This window comes from Lissotriton helveticus, chromosome 10, assembly GCF_964261635.1.
Source record: "Lissotriton helveticus chromosome 10, aLisHel1.1, whole genome shotgun sequence".
In the NCBI taxonomy this organism is placed as follows: Eukaryota; Metazoa; Chordata; class Amphibia; order Caudata; family Salamandridae; genus Lissotriton; species Lissotriton helveticus.
In genome coordinates this window covers 131,759,675-131,775,820 of record NC_136071.1, presented here as the reverse complement: position 1 = coordinate 131,775,820, position 16,146 = coordinate 131,759,675, and the positions used below count along the sequence as shown (strand labels likewise).

The window sequence follows — 16,146 nt, the reverse complement described above, 5'->3', positions numbered from 1 at the left end:
ATCAGTTCGGCTGGAAGGATATATGGAGGAAGAAATGGGGCACAAAAAGAGAATTCACTTTTCCCAATAAGAAGCTGCGCCATAAGTCTAGATTCGATTTTTTTCTAATTTCAGATCAGCTTTGTGAGGTTGCACATGAAGTAAAACATCTGGGAGCACATATTTCAGATCACTCAGCAGTTTCTTTAGTCTTTAAACTATCGGGCTCGCAGAGCAATAAATGACGGACTATGGATAGGAGTATCCTGTTGGAGGAGGAGGTACTAGAGAAATTGACGTCAGAGTCAAAAGTTTTTTTTGAGAATAATTTGGGGACAGCCACACTTCCCGTTGTTTGGGACTCGTATAAAGCTTTTTTGAGAGGGATAGTATTGGCCATTCAGTCTTCCAGGCATAAAATATACAGGGCAAAGATTTCTGAGATTGAGTTAAAGATCACCACACTAGAACGCGACCTATCAGACCCAATTTTAGAAGCAGAAGCTAATATTCGAGAAGAATGGTCAGTATGAAAATCACAACTAGAGATTCTGGACGACAGACTTAGAAAGCGATGGCAGGCTAGCTCTCTCGCCCATTTTGAATATGGGGACGCCAGTGGTAAGCTATTAGTTTGGAAGGCTAAAAGGAATACAATTAAAGGAGTTCAGCTGGGCAACACGGGTGCGATCTCAGAAAACATTGCTGATATAGAGGAAGCCTTTTTCAAACATTTTGATCAAGTATATAAGGAAGACTTAGCTCCACAGGATGATTTAATTCATGCATGGCTTGCACAATATGCAGTCCGGCAAATTGATGATCAGGCATCTGCGAATTTAAACAGAGAAATCAGTTTGAAAGAAATAGTTGGGGCAATAGAGTCAGCTAAAAGAAGTAAGGCCCCGGGCCCGGACGGGCTACCCCCGAGCTTTATAAAGCATTAGCTCCAGTAATTTCCTCCGTTCTTCAGATGCTTTTTGCATCCATTTTTGAGGAAGGAGGTAAAATCCCTTCTTCTTGGGATGAGGCTACGGTCGTTCTTGTTCTTAAACCCCTTAAAATCGCCCTCCTAGTGTGAATCCTATAGACCTATCTCTCTGCTTAATTTGGATTACCCATTTGTGGCCAAAATATTAGCAGAAAGATTAAATGGGGTAGCTGGCAGATTATTACATCCGGATCAAAAGGGATTTGTCAGGGGGGCGGTCCATACAAGACCCGACGCAAGTATTAGTGGGGGCAATTGATCTCGCTTCCCAACACAAACTTCCGATGGCCATTATAACACTAGATGCCACTAAGGCATTTGATCGGGTAGATTGGATATACTTGGCTAAAGTGCTGGAAAGGTGCAGTTTGGGCAGGAATTTCTGTAGATCCATATCCGCATTTTACCATGCCCCAATAGCAAGAGTTTTGATAAATGGTAGCCTTTCAGCACCCATAAAAATCAATAGAGGTACAAGACAGGGGTGTCCTCTTTCACCCCTGCTTTTTGATATATACATAGAATCATTGGCCGAAAAAATTAGACAAGATCAGCGTATTCCACCATTCAAATATAAGAACTGGGAGAAAAAAAGTGTCTCTCTATGCCGACGACATGATGTTATATACCTCAGATCCAATTAAAGCGATCCCCCTTATTTACAGTGCCGCTGTTCAGTTTGGGCAAATATCCGGGTACCAGATTAATCAATCTGAGTCTGAATGTATGACCTGGAATATAACGACGTTAATTCCAATTTCAATTTTAAAACACAAAATAAGATACCTGGGGGTACAAATCACGCAGGATATAGAACAATTGTCTGACAGAAATTTGGCGAAAATTGAGAGAGAGTCCGCTGAATCTCTGAGAAGTTGGTCACTTCTTCCTCTGAATCGGGAGAGTCAATATCATTAAGATGATGCTGCTCCCTAAATTGATATTCCTATTCCAGAATATTCCGTTAGCCTTTAAAGAAGCCAAGCTAAGGAAAATTCAAGCTAAATGGAACTCCTTTGTATGGGCCTCAAAGGGCATAAGGATCGCATGGAAGAAGCTGCGAAGAAAGAAAAACAAAGGAGGGCTCTGTGCTCCAGATCTGAATTTGTATGCCTGGACTTTGCTAATGAAGGCGGGGATAATGCTATTCGATACTCCAGATAGGACAGAAACAGGTATTATGTTTCAGACGATGATATCAGGAATTCAAGGAGGGGCTCAGGGTTTGCTGTTGAAGTTCGGGGATCCGCTTTTTTTAAGAAGGTCCGTTTAAAGATGCTGAGAGATATGGCTTACGTCTGGGCTAGGGTAAGAAGATCGCTGAGCATCCCATATTACTCTGCCATGGCTCCAATTTGGGAATCACCTGGCTCTCCAGAGTGGACTAAAGATTCATTGATTACCCATCTCGTGGAGGCCAATTTCAAATCTTGGGGTCAGCTAATGCCAGAAGGTGTGTTGTTAAATTGGGATGAGATCTGTATTCTGACGTACAATAACTTATCCAAGTTCAAATATTTACAAATTAAGAGCTGGAGTCAGGCCATTACAGTCGAAATTGGCGTCAAGACAGCGTTGGAGGAACTCCTGCTGAGGAAGACCAGGCAGATAAAAACATCAATTCTGTATTGGACTATTTTGGAAGCGGAAGATGGAGAATTCTCTTTGCCTGCTCAACTATGGGGAGATCAAGTTCCGGATGCTGAGTTGCAGGAAATATGGCAAGTATCCTTTGACCTACTATACACCACAGTCTCTCCCACCAATTTAAAGCGCAACCATATTTTTTCTCTTCACAGAGTATATTGGTCTCCTGCTAGGCTGGCTAAAGTTTCTAAAGGTCCTACTCCCTGTTGCCCAAAGTGTAAGCAGGAAAAAGCTGACAACCTTCATATGTTTTTAACTTGTCCTGTTCTAAGCAATTTCTGGGCCATGGTAGAAGAAGCTGTTTCATTTTGATATACAGGTTAGTATATCTCTTGTTTTTTTGGGGAATTTTTTGCAATAATGAGGAACTTCCTCAAGACATAAATAAATGGTCTGATTATTTTGGCACGCAGAGAAATATGCTAACTCTGGGTTAAAGATAGTGCTCCTTCATACCTAGATTGGATTAAGGCAATTTAGTATACACTTAATTTAGATAAGGTGGTATGGAAGGGAAGGACGCATTTTTGGATTCCTTGGTACCTTCTGGTATCCTGTGGGTATCTGCAGAAAGTGCATCCATCAAGATCTTCAGAGTTTAAGGAGGGGCCTCTCCGCTGCGTAGTGGGTGGCATGGACCTGTTACTCTGAGAATATCCTTTTGACGTACGAGGACAAAAAAAAAGTGTATTGTAATTCTGCTCTCTTAAAAGATGGTAGAATGTGGCACTTTTCCGCTCTCTCTGTGTGTAAACCATCCTTAGCCTCTTCGAGGCTCATTACGAGCTGAGCTCATCATGAGCCACGGCGCTCCGGTGCTCATGACGTGCTGTGAAACGCTCAGGTGCGGGGAGAATTCCCCTCCTGTGCTGAGCGTTCCACGGGGGGGTAATGCACCTGTGACGAGCTGAGCTCGTCATGAGCACAGGAGCACCGTGCCTCATGACGAGCTGAGCTCGTCATGAGCATGTGGGCGCTGTGGACTTACTTCCCCCCGCAGCACAGCGGGGGAATAACCCCCGCAGCGAAGGGGTTAGTGAGCACAGACACAGCACCCTCTAAAAATTGGACGGTGAACAGACCTACACCCACAAACGCAGCTATGCACTGTCAGACTCCTCTGACAGCGAGCCTGACCACGAAAATGTCAAAACTAGAACAGACACACCCAATGCCGCGGCATCCACTACCATCCACGAAGGAGTCGCTGCTCAGAGCTCAGACACAGGCAGGGTAGTAAGGTTATTACCCCCTACACCGGAATGCAATCAAACACCCGCTGTGGCCACTAGCAGATGCGGTAGGAGATTGTTACCACCATTAACCCCTCCCCTGCTGGTGACGGAACCACTCCGTCATCAGCTGCGGTCGCGCTGTGCTGATGACGGAGCGGTTCCGTCACGGCCCGCTCGGCACGCCTGCGCGGCGCAGATTCTGCGCCTGCGCTGGGCGTTCCATTGAGCAGGGGGGGGGTGGCGTGACGGAACCGCTCCGTCATGAGCACAGCGCAACCACGGCTGGTGACGGAGCAGTTCCGTCACCAGCATGCACCCGCCGCGCGGCCGCCCCGCCGCCGCAGTGAAGGGGTTAAAACTCAATGACTTTGTGTGTGATTAACCTATAGCGTTGAACTTAGGTATACTGCTCTTTATTGTTATCCCTCATTCCCTCGCTCCTTCCTCCCCGCCCCCCTCCTCTTCTCTCCCTTCCATTATGTTCTATGTTCCTTCGGGGGAGAATGTGTTATGTATAGCCTAATTGTCCACTTGTGGACACCGTATGTTTCATTAAGCTTGTCCCTGCGAGGACACCGTACTAAGGTTCCTCTCACCAGCTGTCCGTTATGTTTGACAGTTGGTGACCAGGAGAACGGCTGCTGCATGCTCCGCTTGGAGCCTGTGTTGGCATTTCACAATAAAGAACTTAACTTCAATTATACAAGTGTCGGAGTTCTTTACAATACGCCATCTGAAACCATAGAAACGTCACACATAATCAATCTGCACGAATGTGCACTTTCCACAGACCATGAATGCCGTTGGGTAGCCACTTTGCTAGCTAGTACTAAAGCAAGCATTCTATGAACATTCTTTAATCGGCACGGCGTAACGGTTAAATTGCAGATATACCCTTATCCAGTCACAAGTTATTGCACAGAGCAGAGGAAGGGAAGGAAACAGCTGAACGCAACACACTGCATTCGAAGTACCGATCGGAAGACTCATACGACTGTCAGTGCTCTAGAGGCCACTGAGGACCTAAATCAGAGTAGACTCAGACTGATTTGGCATTACTGATTAACCCAACTACCACCACCATCATTCTCAGAGTACCTGCTAGCCAAAGTGCAGAATCCCTCAGAAGGGAATGCTCGTTGGGCCCAGGCTGCTTTTCAGTACAAACAGGACAGCACGCAGGGAAAAAAAAAACGTATCTTAAATACGCACGTCACGAAACACCGCCCACTGACGGGAGATGTAGTGCACTGAACTACATTGCAATGAGCTGTTTAATGGGCCTCACAGCCAATAGGCAACTGATAAAAAACCTCTTAGCCAATCAAACGTGAGGACGCATTTTTTGCATTCTCATCGCCAATTAACATCTGAGCGGATATTCCCAACAACCAATCCTATGTAGAGCTGCGTCAATTAGTGACGCGACGTCAGATTTCCCCTCCAGTAATCGTCACGGGACTAAACGACATCCGTAAACAGTAACAACGGACAACTAGTCCCAGGCTCTTCAATGAAGTAGTCAGTAGACGATTACTGTAACCTGGAATGTAAGCAGGTCGGTATGTGACAGCTTATCGCTCCTGTTCTGGATAGCCACCGAGCCAGTGCGGAGATCAGGATGGGGCAGAGAAGAACACCGTTTCTGAGCACAGTGTCACTGCTGCTCTGGACCTTCTATGGTAGGAGACTGCTCACTAGTACACACACGAACAACCTGTCAACACAGCTGCGTACCATAACATGATAACCCCCACCTCGGTGCTCATTACGCAGAATAAGACAAAAATATACTACCTTATTAATCACACGCCCTATATAGCTTGCTGCTCCACAAATGCCACAGAGCAGTATAGTACGTGTTCCACGTTCGGATTATCATGTTAAATTTAGGTCAACTTTAGGTTAGTCACTGTGTTTACGAGGTATACACTTCATGGCCTCGAATTTTGTATCTCGGCAAACGCAGTGACTTACTATATACACAATTAAACATATATTTCTATGCAAAGTATATTCACATTAGAATTTGCATATGTATTATTTTCCCCACTTGCAACATCTGCTGAGACACATAAAGTGGAACACTGTCAAACATACTTTACATGCTATTTAATTGTGAATGGATGCGTATTTTAAACTTGCAGCTCATCATTTATATAAAAATGCTCTTTTCTTATAAATCATTTCTTCATACTTAGGCTAACGTTGGTTTAATACTATTTTGTATGTAATGCTTTATTCTAAACTACTTCACATTTTCTTTTATGTACACAGGTTCTCACATTTTCCAGTTCCATGCGGAAGAAGGTTATCCAGTTCAGATTTTTTTTGTCCTTCGCATTTTGGGAGTAGTACGCCAGATTGTGTTATGGGCAGAACTGCATTTAACAGAATGCAAATACAAATTTACACTGGATGAACTATGCACGCATGGACCTGTGAAACTTGAGAGCGTTGCTATAACCAAACATACACAATAAATACGTTTGCCTATTATTATGCAAACAGAAGTGATTTGAGAAGTAGCGATGCAAAGGACTGACGTCCTATATATCAATGCATCCCTAACTTTGTACTCACTCATTTACGGACAGCACATTTTCCATTGAAATGACCAATACTTTTGCACAGACATACTATTTTTACTGATGAAACTTTATTACACACAAATGATGTTTGGAATTTGAGTTTCAGTGAATATAAGTGTCTCGATTTGTTTGGATCCTATTTAAAATCTTTGTTTTCTTCACACTTCAAATTAAGAAAAAGTGCCTAATTTTAACATTCCTAGCTGCTGAATGTGTTGTTGTTTACATTTTGTGTGTTACAGAAATTGTCACATAATTCACCTTACTTTTCTTTCTCTGACTGCAAAGTAAGAGGAGCTTGTAACCCCCAATCTCCATGTTAAAGAAAGCAGTAATTTATCAGAAGATCTGGTTGTCCCTTTAACTACATAATTGCATTTATATAGCGCTTACTACCCCTGACAAGGTGCCAACGTGATTTTTCAGCAAGTAGCACGCTACTCCGGGACTACAGAGGATTAGTGTTGAATTATTATAGTGAAACATGCAAGTAAATTTTAAGTGGTGGATAGGTTAGTCAGTTATTTGGATTGGAAGGATAGCAGAAGGATAGAAGAGGAAACAAAAAGGTTTGTATTTATTTGGCGCTTGTTACCCCTGATGGGGTGTTGAAGCACGCTATTCCGGAAACCTATAAAGGATTAGTAGTTATTTGGAGTGAGAAGGATAGCGGAGGGATAAAAGGGGAAGAAAGATTTGCATTCATGTAGCACCTGTTACCCCTGATGGGTGTTGAAGTGCTTTTCTGGCGAGTAGGATGCTACTCCAGAACCCATAAAGGATTAGTATTAAAAATTAGTATAGTGAAATCTGAAGTAATTTGAGTGGTGGATAGGTTATTCAGTTATTTGGCTAGAGAAGGGTAGGTTGCGGGATAGAAGAGGGAAAGAGGTTTGTATTTATATAATGCTTGCTACCCCTTGATGGGGTTTTGAAGCGCTTTATTGGTGAGTAGCACGCTACTCTGAAACCCATAAGGATTAGTGTTGAATTAGTATGGTGAAACAGGAAAGTAATTTGAGTGGTGTATAGTCAGTTATTTGGATTGAGAAGGGTTGGGTAGGGGTAGAAAAGGGAAAAAGGTTTGCATTTATATAGCGCTGGTAACCCTGATGGGGTATTGAAACGCTTTATTGGCGAGTAGCATGCTACTCTGGAACCCAAAAAGGGTTAGTAGTGAATTAGTATAGTGGAATATGGAATTTGAGAAGTGAACATGTTAGTCTGTTATTTTGATTGAAAAGGATAGTGGAGGGATAGAAGAGTGAACGATTTTTGTTTTGTTTTTGAGGTCATAGCAGGCTTTTGGATGAGTAAAAAGGGTTTTTTAGTGGAAGAGTCCGAGGGAAGAGTTTAGAAAGGTTTGTTTTGGAGGATCGGTATAGTTAAAGAGGTGTCAGATGATGCAAGGAGGGGTAGAGTAGGAGAGAGTCTAGAAAGGGTTATTTTAGGGATCATAGTAGTGTTATGGGGTTTGGGATAAATGAGAGAGTGGATGTAGAGGATATATTGATAGATGTATAGGGTGAGAGATAGGATAGTGCATTTGAAAGAGTATTGGAAAGAAGCTTGAGATGAGTCAGAAGATTGGGCTAGAAGATATATTGAGAGAAGTATTGGCTGAGAAATAGGGTAGTGCATTTGAAATGCTAAATTAGAAGAAAGTGATAAATATATAGATCCATAAGTACATTGAAAGTGTATAGATGCATTAATGAGGTAAGTATATGTAGATTAAAGATATTGATAGAGGTACAGGATGAGAAATAGGGTAGTGCATTGGAGATGCTTTGCAGGAGAAAGTAACAGACACACATATCCAAGTACATGAAAGGTACATAGATGCACAATGGAAGTAAATACATGTAGACCAAAGACGATTAAAAAAGAAAATGTATTTTCAACAACATAATTATTCTACATGTTTATACATAGCAATACACAAAGATAGGTACATATATTTAGTGAAAATAAATGCTTATATACAGAGGGATATGCTGTAAATTTCTGTTTGCATATGGTGCATATGTGGGGAAGAGCCAATTCTTGAGTAGTTTTCTGAAGATAAGGTGGTTGTCGGTGGATCTTATGTTGAGGGAGTAAAGAGTTCCATAGTTTGGCTGCTTGGACAGAGAAGGATGTGCCACCCATGTTTTTTTTCTTGTATCTTGGGATTTTGAGACCAGAGGCCCCTTTAGAGCATAGAGGTTCCTTTGTTGGATGTGTTTGGTGATTTTATTCCTGATGAAGAGCGGTCCCATTTCATGTATTGCTTTCTGAGTAATACAAAGTAGCTTGAGCATGGATCTTCTGGCAACCTGTAACATATGCAGGGCTTTCAAGGCAGATGAGATGTAGTCTTGCGGTTTGATATGCAAGAGTAGTGCGGCAGCCGAGTTCTGAATCCATTGTAGTCTTTTCATGGTCGTTAAAGGTGATCCGTGGTAGAGGCTATTGGCGTAATCAAGTTTAGACAGAACAAGGGAGATGGTATCTTGGACCTTGTGTGGAAATTCCAAATGAGGGAACATTTGTCACTGCGTTTTTATAGTGACAAAGCTTGATCTTGCTAGTTTGTCCTCTTGGGCATTCATCGACAGCTTGGAATCCATGGTCATTCCGAGGTTTCTTACTTCTTTCAATACTCTAGGCGGTGATCCCAGTTCATCAGGCCAGGCAGCAATCGAGTCGTAATGTTTTCAATAGCCACACATGAGTATTTCCGTTTTTGAAGCATTCAGTTTGAGATGGCTCCAAATCATCCACTGATCTATGGCTCTGAGACAACTGAAAATTGGGGATTTTCCAATGTCTTTGGGGCATTCCAGTTGAAGGAGTATTTGCTTGTCATCTGCATAGTAATAGCACGTGAGGTGAAGTTGATTGATCATTACCGGTAATGACTTCATGTAGATGTTGAAAAGCATGGGCAAGATGATAGAACCTTGAGGGATCCCCACTTTTGTGGAGTATGGTTTGGACGAGAAAGGTGGGGTATGGATGACGTAAGTTCTGTTTTGAAGGTAGGACGTAATCCAGCATAGAGCAGTTCCCTCTATACCGGCTTCATAGAGTCTTTGTTTCAGTGTCATCATCAACCGTGTCAATGGCAGCCGAGAGGTACAAGAGGAGTAGCGCAGCTACCCCATTGTGGTCAACTGTATTCTTCAGGTCATCCCAAAAGGCAAGGAGGGCAGATTTAGTGCCTCTTCCTGGACGGAATCCTGTTTGGAAGTCTTGAGAGTATGTCATTCTCTTCAATGAATTATGACATCTGGGCGAACACTGCTCTTTCTATCAGTTTGCCCAGGAAATGTCCATTTGTAATGGGTCTGTAGTTGTCAGGGTTCAGCGGGTCCAAGTTTGCTTTCTTCAGTAAAGAGCGTATGTGTGATTTTTTTTTTTTTTTTTTTTTTTAGTTCTTCAGGAAATATTCTGGTATTTAAGGAATTGGTGATGATTCTTCTTACTGGAGTGGCAGCAGAGGTTCAGCACTCTTTAGTACAGACCAAGGACGCTTCTGTCCAATGGCACTCAAACAATATTCAGTCTTTGTTTGTAGTAGACGGTATTCACCCCAGTCGCACAGGATGTCATTGGCCAAGGCCTTTCAGAACATTAAATCTGACTCTACAGAATTAGCAGATTCAGTTGTGCTTTAATTTGCATTCCAAATACAATTTTCTCTCTCCTTTGTGAATAAATGTTCCAAAATCAAATTCATTCCATAAGTCCTCAATCGACATTATCCGGTCACATGGCCATTTATATGCTACTTAGATACTTTTTTAAACTGCCTGATGCATTTGGGACGTCTAGCCCTTCTTCAAGGGCAATATGGCTAATCTGAAACCAAAGAGTTCCAAATCAAAGGTTACATATATTCCAACTGTTACATTTTGAGATCCCATCTCTTTTAGTCAAAGTGTCCACCACCAAGGTGATCCATGCAGTGGCCAGAAACCATTAAGTTCTCGCACCAAAAGCCATCATAACCACATGTCGAATAATATTACACTCCATTGTACTGAACACAATAAGAAAAACACAAGACATATGACACATAACAGAGGAAATCCGTAAGTCAGCCAAATGAAAGTATACCCGTGCTCACTGCTGGTGACTATTGTCTAAAGTAGACATATTAGCTGGCTATTATTAAGTGTTGCACTGTGGTATAGCTAAAACCAGTTAACGTTGTGAGAGCATTCATGGCAGTGTTCGAAACACATTAAGTACTTTATTAAGCAAGTAAGTGACATCTAAATAGTAAGAGGGGTCGGACATAGGGGATCTAATCCAGTTATCCAATTAGGACCAGGAATTGGGTAACTGACCTACAAACTCGTAATTTGATTCATATATCTAGAACTCTCAAAACTAAGCTATACAAATACAGTATTATCACAGCTAGTACATATCTCCCGAAGATATTCAATTGAACTATGATCATGCAAACCGATGATTCAGTTAAAGTTTTGCAGAATAATAACATTAGCATCTAGTCTCCTTGGATCTCTCTATGAGAATTTCCATCCTTCATTATTACCCCAATTGGAATGCACAATCAATTATTGGAGACCAATCATGGAGTGACGAAAACAGGATTTAGTTAAAGTTAAGTTTTTCAAAATTCTTAAAGGAGTGAATACATCAATCTCAATCATCTAAGATTTAAGAGTGCAGGCTAATCAAATCAATTTCTTTGATTGCCATTAATTACCAAAGCTCTTGAAAAGTATAGGAAGGGACATTAACCATAACAGCTCAAAAGTACTCTTTCATGCGGGAAAGGAGTCTGGGAATAGCACACACAGCGTATACGTCAGCCACAAGAAAAGCTAATAAAGTCCGCAAGGAAGTTCCAAAAAGTAAGAAAAAGCAAATAATTGTGTCTCCTTTCCGTCTCCCTTCCGTCGCATCAATGTATTATATATTCCTCAAGTTCCAGGGTGACACCTACTGGGTTTCCTCATCTGGTCAGACCACTCAGTCCATTGGTCAGTTCGTATAGTGTGATTGTCATGTAGCTTAAAAATAAACATATTATAGCAAAAAGGTAATGCTCATCTTGTAAGCTGTCAGTCCATCTAGTCTGTTTAGCTTCCAAACAATAGTCCTTTTGCAAAAGCACATGAGTGAGTTCAAGAGGACAGTTTCTCATGGCAGATGTATACCCAAAGTAGCGAAATTGTTGCAACCAGTCCTCGTATTATAGTTTCTCTTTCTATTGTAAGTTTACAGAGCCTTTCCATGAGAACAGAATCGAGCAAGTAAGGAAAATGCAGAACTAAATTGAATGACTCCTAAGACACAGAATATGAAATAAATAAAAATATACATTTCATTCATAACCTTGGGATTCTATATATTTCTTTCAACTTACTTGCACTCGTTAAGCATTTTGGTTTCATTGTTATTAACACTTTTAACTATGACCTATTACTGCATTGCCAAAGTACAAACATGCAAAATAATTTCAAAATATAAATTAATAATATAATTTCTGGTAATTCACATTAGTACATGTATGAAGATTATTCCCTAAAAGTTTCAGAACATTTGGTTTTAGTATAGACGTACAGCACCTTTCTCTCCTTACTCACTTGGTGCACAATGTCACATATGCAGATATGGAGTCTATAATGAGTCCTGAATAACACACATAATATCCTCTAGATGACATCAGTTTCATTAGTGCTTCATAAGTGTTCAGACCATATTAATTTATCACTTAACATTATCTCTATTATGTTTTGAAAAGATTCACTAATACTATTTAATAGAGTACAACCTATGTTATTCAAAATTACTAATTCTCATCTAATTTACTCTTTACGATGCAGTAACTAAGGGGCTCATTATGATGGCAGGCGGACATCAGTCCGCCGCCATCATAACGGTGCTGGGACTGCTCGCTGACGTGCGGCAGTCCTACCAGCCCAATTAGGATGCGCCCACCAGTATGTCAGGCGCATCCTGGCCTTTTAACACTGCGGACCATGCAGCTGGCTGCAGCACCGTTCGCAATGTTAAAATGCATGATGTGCATTTCCATGCACAACGTGCCAGGCAAAACCCGGTGCCTGCCAACGTGTGCATGGAAATGAAGGGGGGGTTACCATGGGTACCCCCCCAGTGCACAACTGGCTCCCCCACCACAGAGGGGGCCTGTAAATGGCACCCCGAAGTCAGCCTTTCCATGGCAGTTCCACCGCCATGGAAAGGCTGGCTGACTCAAGCATTGAGATCGGGCGGGTGGTGCTGCTAGGCACCGCCACCGTATCCCCGGTCTGCACCGATCCTGCACCGATCCGCCAAGCAATCGCAACGATTGCCTGTGGCAGAAGCGTGGCAGGCTCTCTTTGCGCCCGCCACGTTTGTGAAAAAATTCCCCCGCCGTCCTAATGTGTTGGGGGAAATGGGAGCCAGATGGCGGAGGGACCGCCACCGCCGGCCCCTCGGTGGCGGTCCCTCTGCCATCGTAATGAGCCACTCTTTAGGATTTTCTCATGTTTTTTGTAATGTACGATTAGAACAAATGGTGCATATTTGTCATCTTTTCTCTCAAATGTGTCATCCGTATTATGTCCCAGTTAAAGGGTTAAGAAGTTTATCTGCTTCATCACTTACACGGGTTTGTTTTAAAACTGGATTTAGGGGCCTTGTTTAGCACCTTTGCACCAGTGATACTGGAACAGTTTTCAGAGTGGAGGTGCTCATACCAATTTTACAACACTGGAGTCGTAGGGATTGTGTAAGAAATTCCTAGTTTCACACAAAGTGTAGGCAATGTATTTAGCAAGAGAATGGTAGGGATTTAATAAGTAGCTTGCATTTCAAGCACACTGGCACACATCTAATTCTAAAGCATTGTGAAAGTAGCACACTGTCATTTACAGACACCACATTGTACATTGAAATGGCCACTACATTGCCACATGCAGTTTTGTAACTGATAAAACTATATAGCGCACAAGTAATAATGTGTGGAAATTGGATTCAGTGAATATTTATAGTTTGCACATCCCCAAGTAAAATGTTCTGATTTATTTTGATCCTATTAGAATCTTTCTATCTCCATACACTTTAGAATGTGTTTCATTTTTGCTTTCCTAACTGCTTTCTCTGAAATGTGTGCAGTTCATGTACACGTGTTTACATTTTGTTGCGTTCACGCTACATGTACCCTAGTAAGATTGTCACACAGTTCACTTTAAAAACTCCTCTCACTTTCCAGTCAGAGAAAGAAGAGTAAACACCAATCTATATGCTAAGAGTAAGAAGCAATTTGTCAGAAGACATAGCTTGACATTTGACCTCTTTGTTTGAAGCACAGTAAATGTGACAAGATAAATACAATATGTAAAGCATCTTTATTAATTGTTCTTTGACGACCCACCAGAATTGGGCTGGCGGCCAACCAGTGGGTCACGACCCACAGTTTGGGAAACGCTGCAATAAAGGTAATAATCAAAGAAACTGTAAATGCTTTAGCACCGTATCACAGTGGTATCAACTGGCGCCACAGCACAGGGTCACTTGTTTGATGGAGCAGGCAATAGGATTGTGCTCCTGTTTCTTAATAAACTTAAGTACCAATGCCCGCTGTTTCATATTGTATTACAGCACAACTTGTATTGTCTGCAAAGATGAAAATTGTTGAGGAGCCAAACACTTTTGGGTAAGTGACACTTCAAGTTTTTCTCTTATAAACCTTTCTTGCCGAAAGAACTATAAGGGCTCTTGAGAACGGTTTATGTGGCGCCACCCCTTCTCACACATGTAGCCTGCCAATAAATAAAATGCATTCTTTCCCAATTTAAGAATATTTTTTTCTGATTAAGGCAGGGTACATATAGAAGAATTATCAACTTAAAGTATTTTGTTCTAAGTTCATGGCATAATCTTTCCTCCTGGGCCACAGAGCACCTTGTGTTGGAATTTTGTATGCAGTATTTTTGTCTACAAAGGCCATTCTCTTGCAGCTATCCAAGCTTCAAGGAAAGTGATCCAGACGTTACTGTAAATAAATTAAAAAACCAAATTAGCCGATCTTGCTCATTAAGACACATGCAGTGTTTCAATAAGAAAAGTATCTAGAAGAGTTCTTACGCTCTTGTCAGACTCTGGTTAGCCTCAACCCTAAATCTAAGTGAAATCACCTGCATCAAAGAATTAGTTGTATCACTGCTACTGTCCATATAACAGATGTGCAGCCTAGACAAAGAGGCTCACTGCACCAGCAGTAAACGCCTTCAAGTACTGGACCCACTGTATACCAAGGAGCCCACATATGTCCGTACCCTAAGCATAGAGCAGTCAACAATATTAAAGACCTGCAACTTCCAGGTAATTGAAGCTCTCTGAACTGAATGGCTACTTGCATGTATTTAAAGGAGAAGAGAAAGTATGAAACTGGAACGCTTCCTCCCACACTTAAGAGGCACTCCTTGTCTTGCTCTTGAAACCGGACAAAGCAGCAAATTTGTGCGACTCCTACAGGCCCCTTTCCATTAATAACATTGACGACAAAATGTGGCAAAAATGATAGCCAGTAGACTCCAGACCCTAGTACCGAACCTGGTACTCCCGGACCAGTCTAGATTTGTGCCTACCAGATCGATGACACAATTTGAGTACTATCTTTGCCACTTAGCATTACTTTGCTTTGGATTTTCAAGTGGTGCCTGTGCTGCTTGACGCCACAAAGGCGTTCAACTCTCTGCAGTGGTAGTTTATGTTCACTGTGCTGCTGTGAATGGGTCTGCCACCTTTCTTCCTCAAATGGATACACCTACTGTATGCTGCGGCACAGGCGTGGATACGCATGAACGGCTGGGTGTCTGAAGCTTTCCCTATAAAAAGAGGTACATGACAGGGATGCCCCCTGTCGCAAATGCTTTTTGCACTTGCATTGTAGCTTTTGGCTTATAAATTGCGTCAGCTGCATGCTCCAGCGGCATTGCGATTTCAACGACGGCCACTAGTGGTCTCGTTGTACTCTGACGAAATGTTGCTGTATGTTCGCAAGCCGGCTACGTCTTTACCGGAATTACTCCGCGAATACGTGAAGTTCGAAAGATATTCAGGTCTAGGCATAAATTGGCCAAAGTCGACGGTGTTTCCGCTGACGCCCGGTACCCGTGAAGTGGAATTGGACTTCTCACTGATGTGGTCAACTGACCGGGTGCGGTATTTAGGCATATGGTTGCATAGAGATCCAGATGTGGTGATCTCTACGAATTATGGCTGTGTCATTACTAAGGTTACCGACCAATCGTCACGATGGGCTAAGTAACCGCTTTCACTAGCTGATCGAATAGCAGTCACTAAAATGACGATTTTGCCCAAACTTCTCTATTTGTTCGTCAACATCCAGACCCGACTGAATATCGTGTTGTTTAATATGCTTCAGTCAGCCCTGCTGACTTTCGTATGGGGAGGCAAGAAGTCCAGATGTAGCTGGGATGTGCTGGTGCAACCGTTTGAGCGAGGTGGCTTTGAAGCACCTGACCTGCAGCTCTACTACTTGTGCGCTCAGGTGCAGTTCGCACATTTCTGGTACTTTCCACAGCGGTTCCAGCCGCACATTGCAGTTGAGGCACATTTGGTGCTCCCTGTGCCACTGGTGACGGCTGCTTTGTTGGGTGGAGGTGGTGAGCCGCAGGCCAAAATCAACCCTGTTCAATGCACTGCATGG

The 16,146-nt window shown here is 42.4% G+C and overlaps 2 protein-coding genes across 5 annotated transcripts in view; one reads left to right on the top strand and one right to left on the bottom strand.

Moving 5' to 3' along the window:
* TSR3 (TSR3 ribosome maturation factor) overlaps nucleotides 1-5,082 on the bottom strand; it is a 149,710-nt gene extending 144,628 nt beyond the window's left edge. For all 4 annotated transcript variants that reach the window (XM_078664934.1, XM_078664936.1, XM_078664933.1 and 1 more), the window contains exon 1: nucleotides 4,951-5,082. The gene's annotated coding sequence lies outside the window, so the exon portion shown is untranslated. The remainder of the gene's footprint in view (nucleotides 1-4,950) is intronic.
* Nucleotides 5,083-5,297: 215 nt separating this feature from the next.
* The window catches only part of GNPTG (N-acetylglucosamine-1-phosphate transferase subunit gamma), a 64,174-nt gene continuing 53,325 nt past the window's right edge, over nucleotides 5,298-16,146 (top strand). Inside the window, exons 1-2 of the mRNA XM_078664932.1 lie at nucleotides 5,298-5,534; nucleotides 14,073-14,127. Of these exons, the coding sequence (XP_078521058.1) occupies nucleotides 5,474-5,534; nucleotides 14,073-14,127 (116 nt within the window). The 5' untranslated portion in view covers nucleotides 5,298-5,473. The remainder of the gene's footprint in view (nucleotides 5,535-14,072; nucleotides 14,128-16,146) is intronic.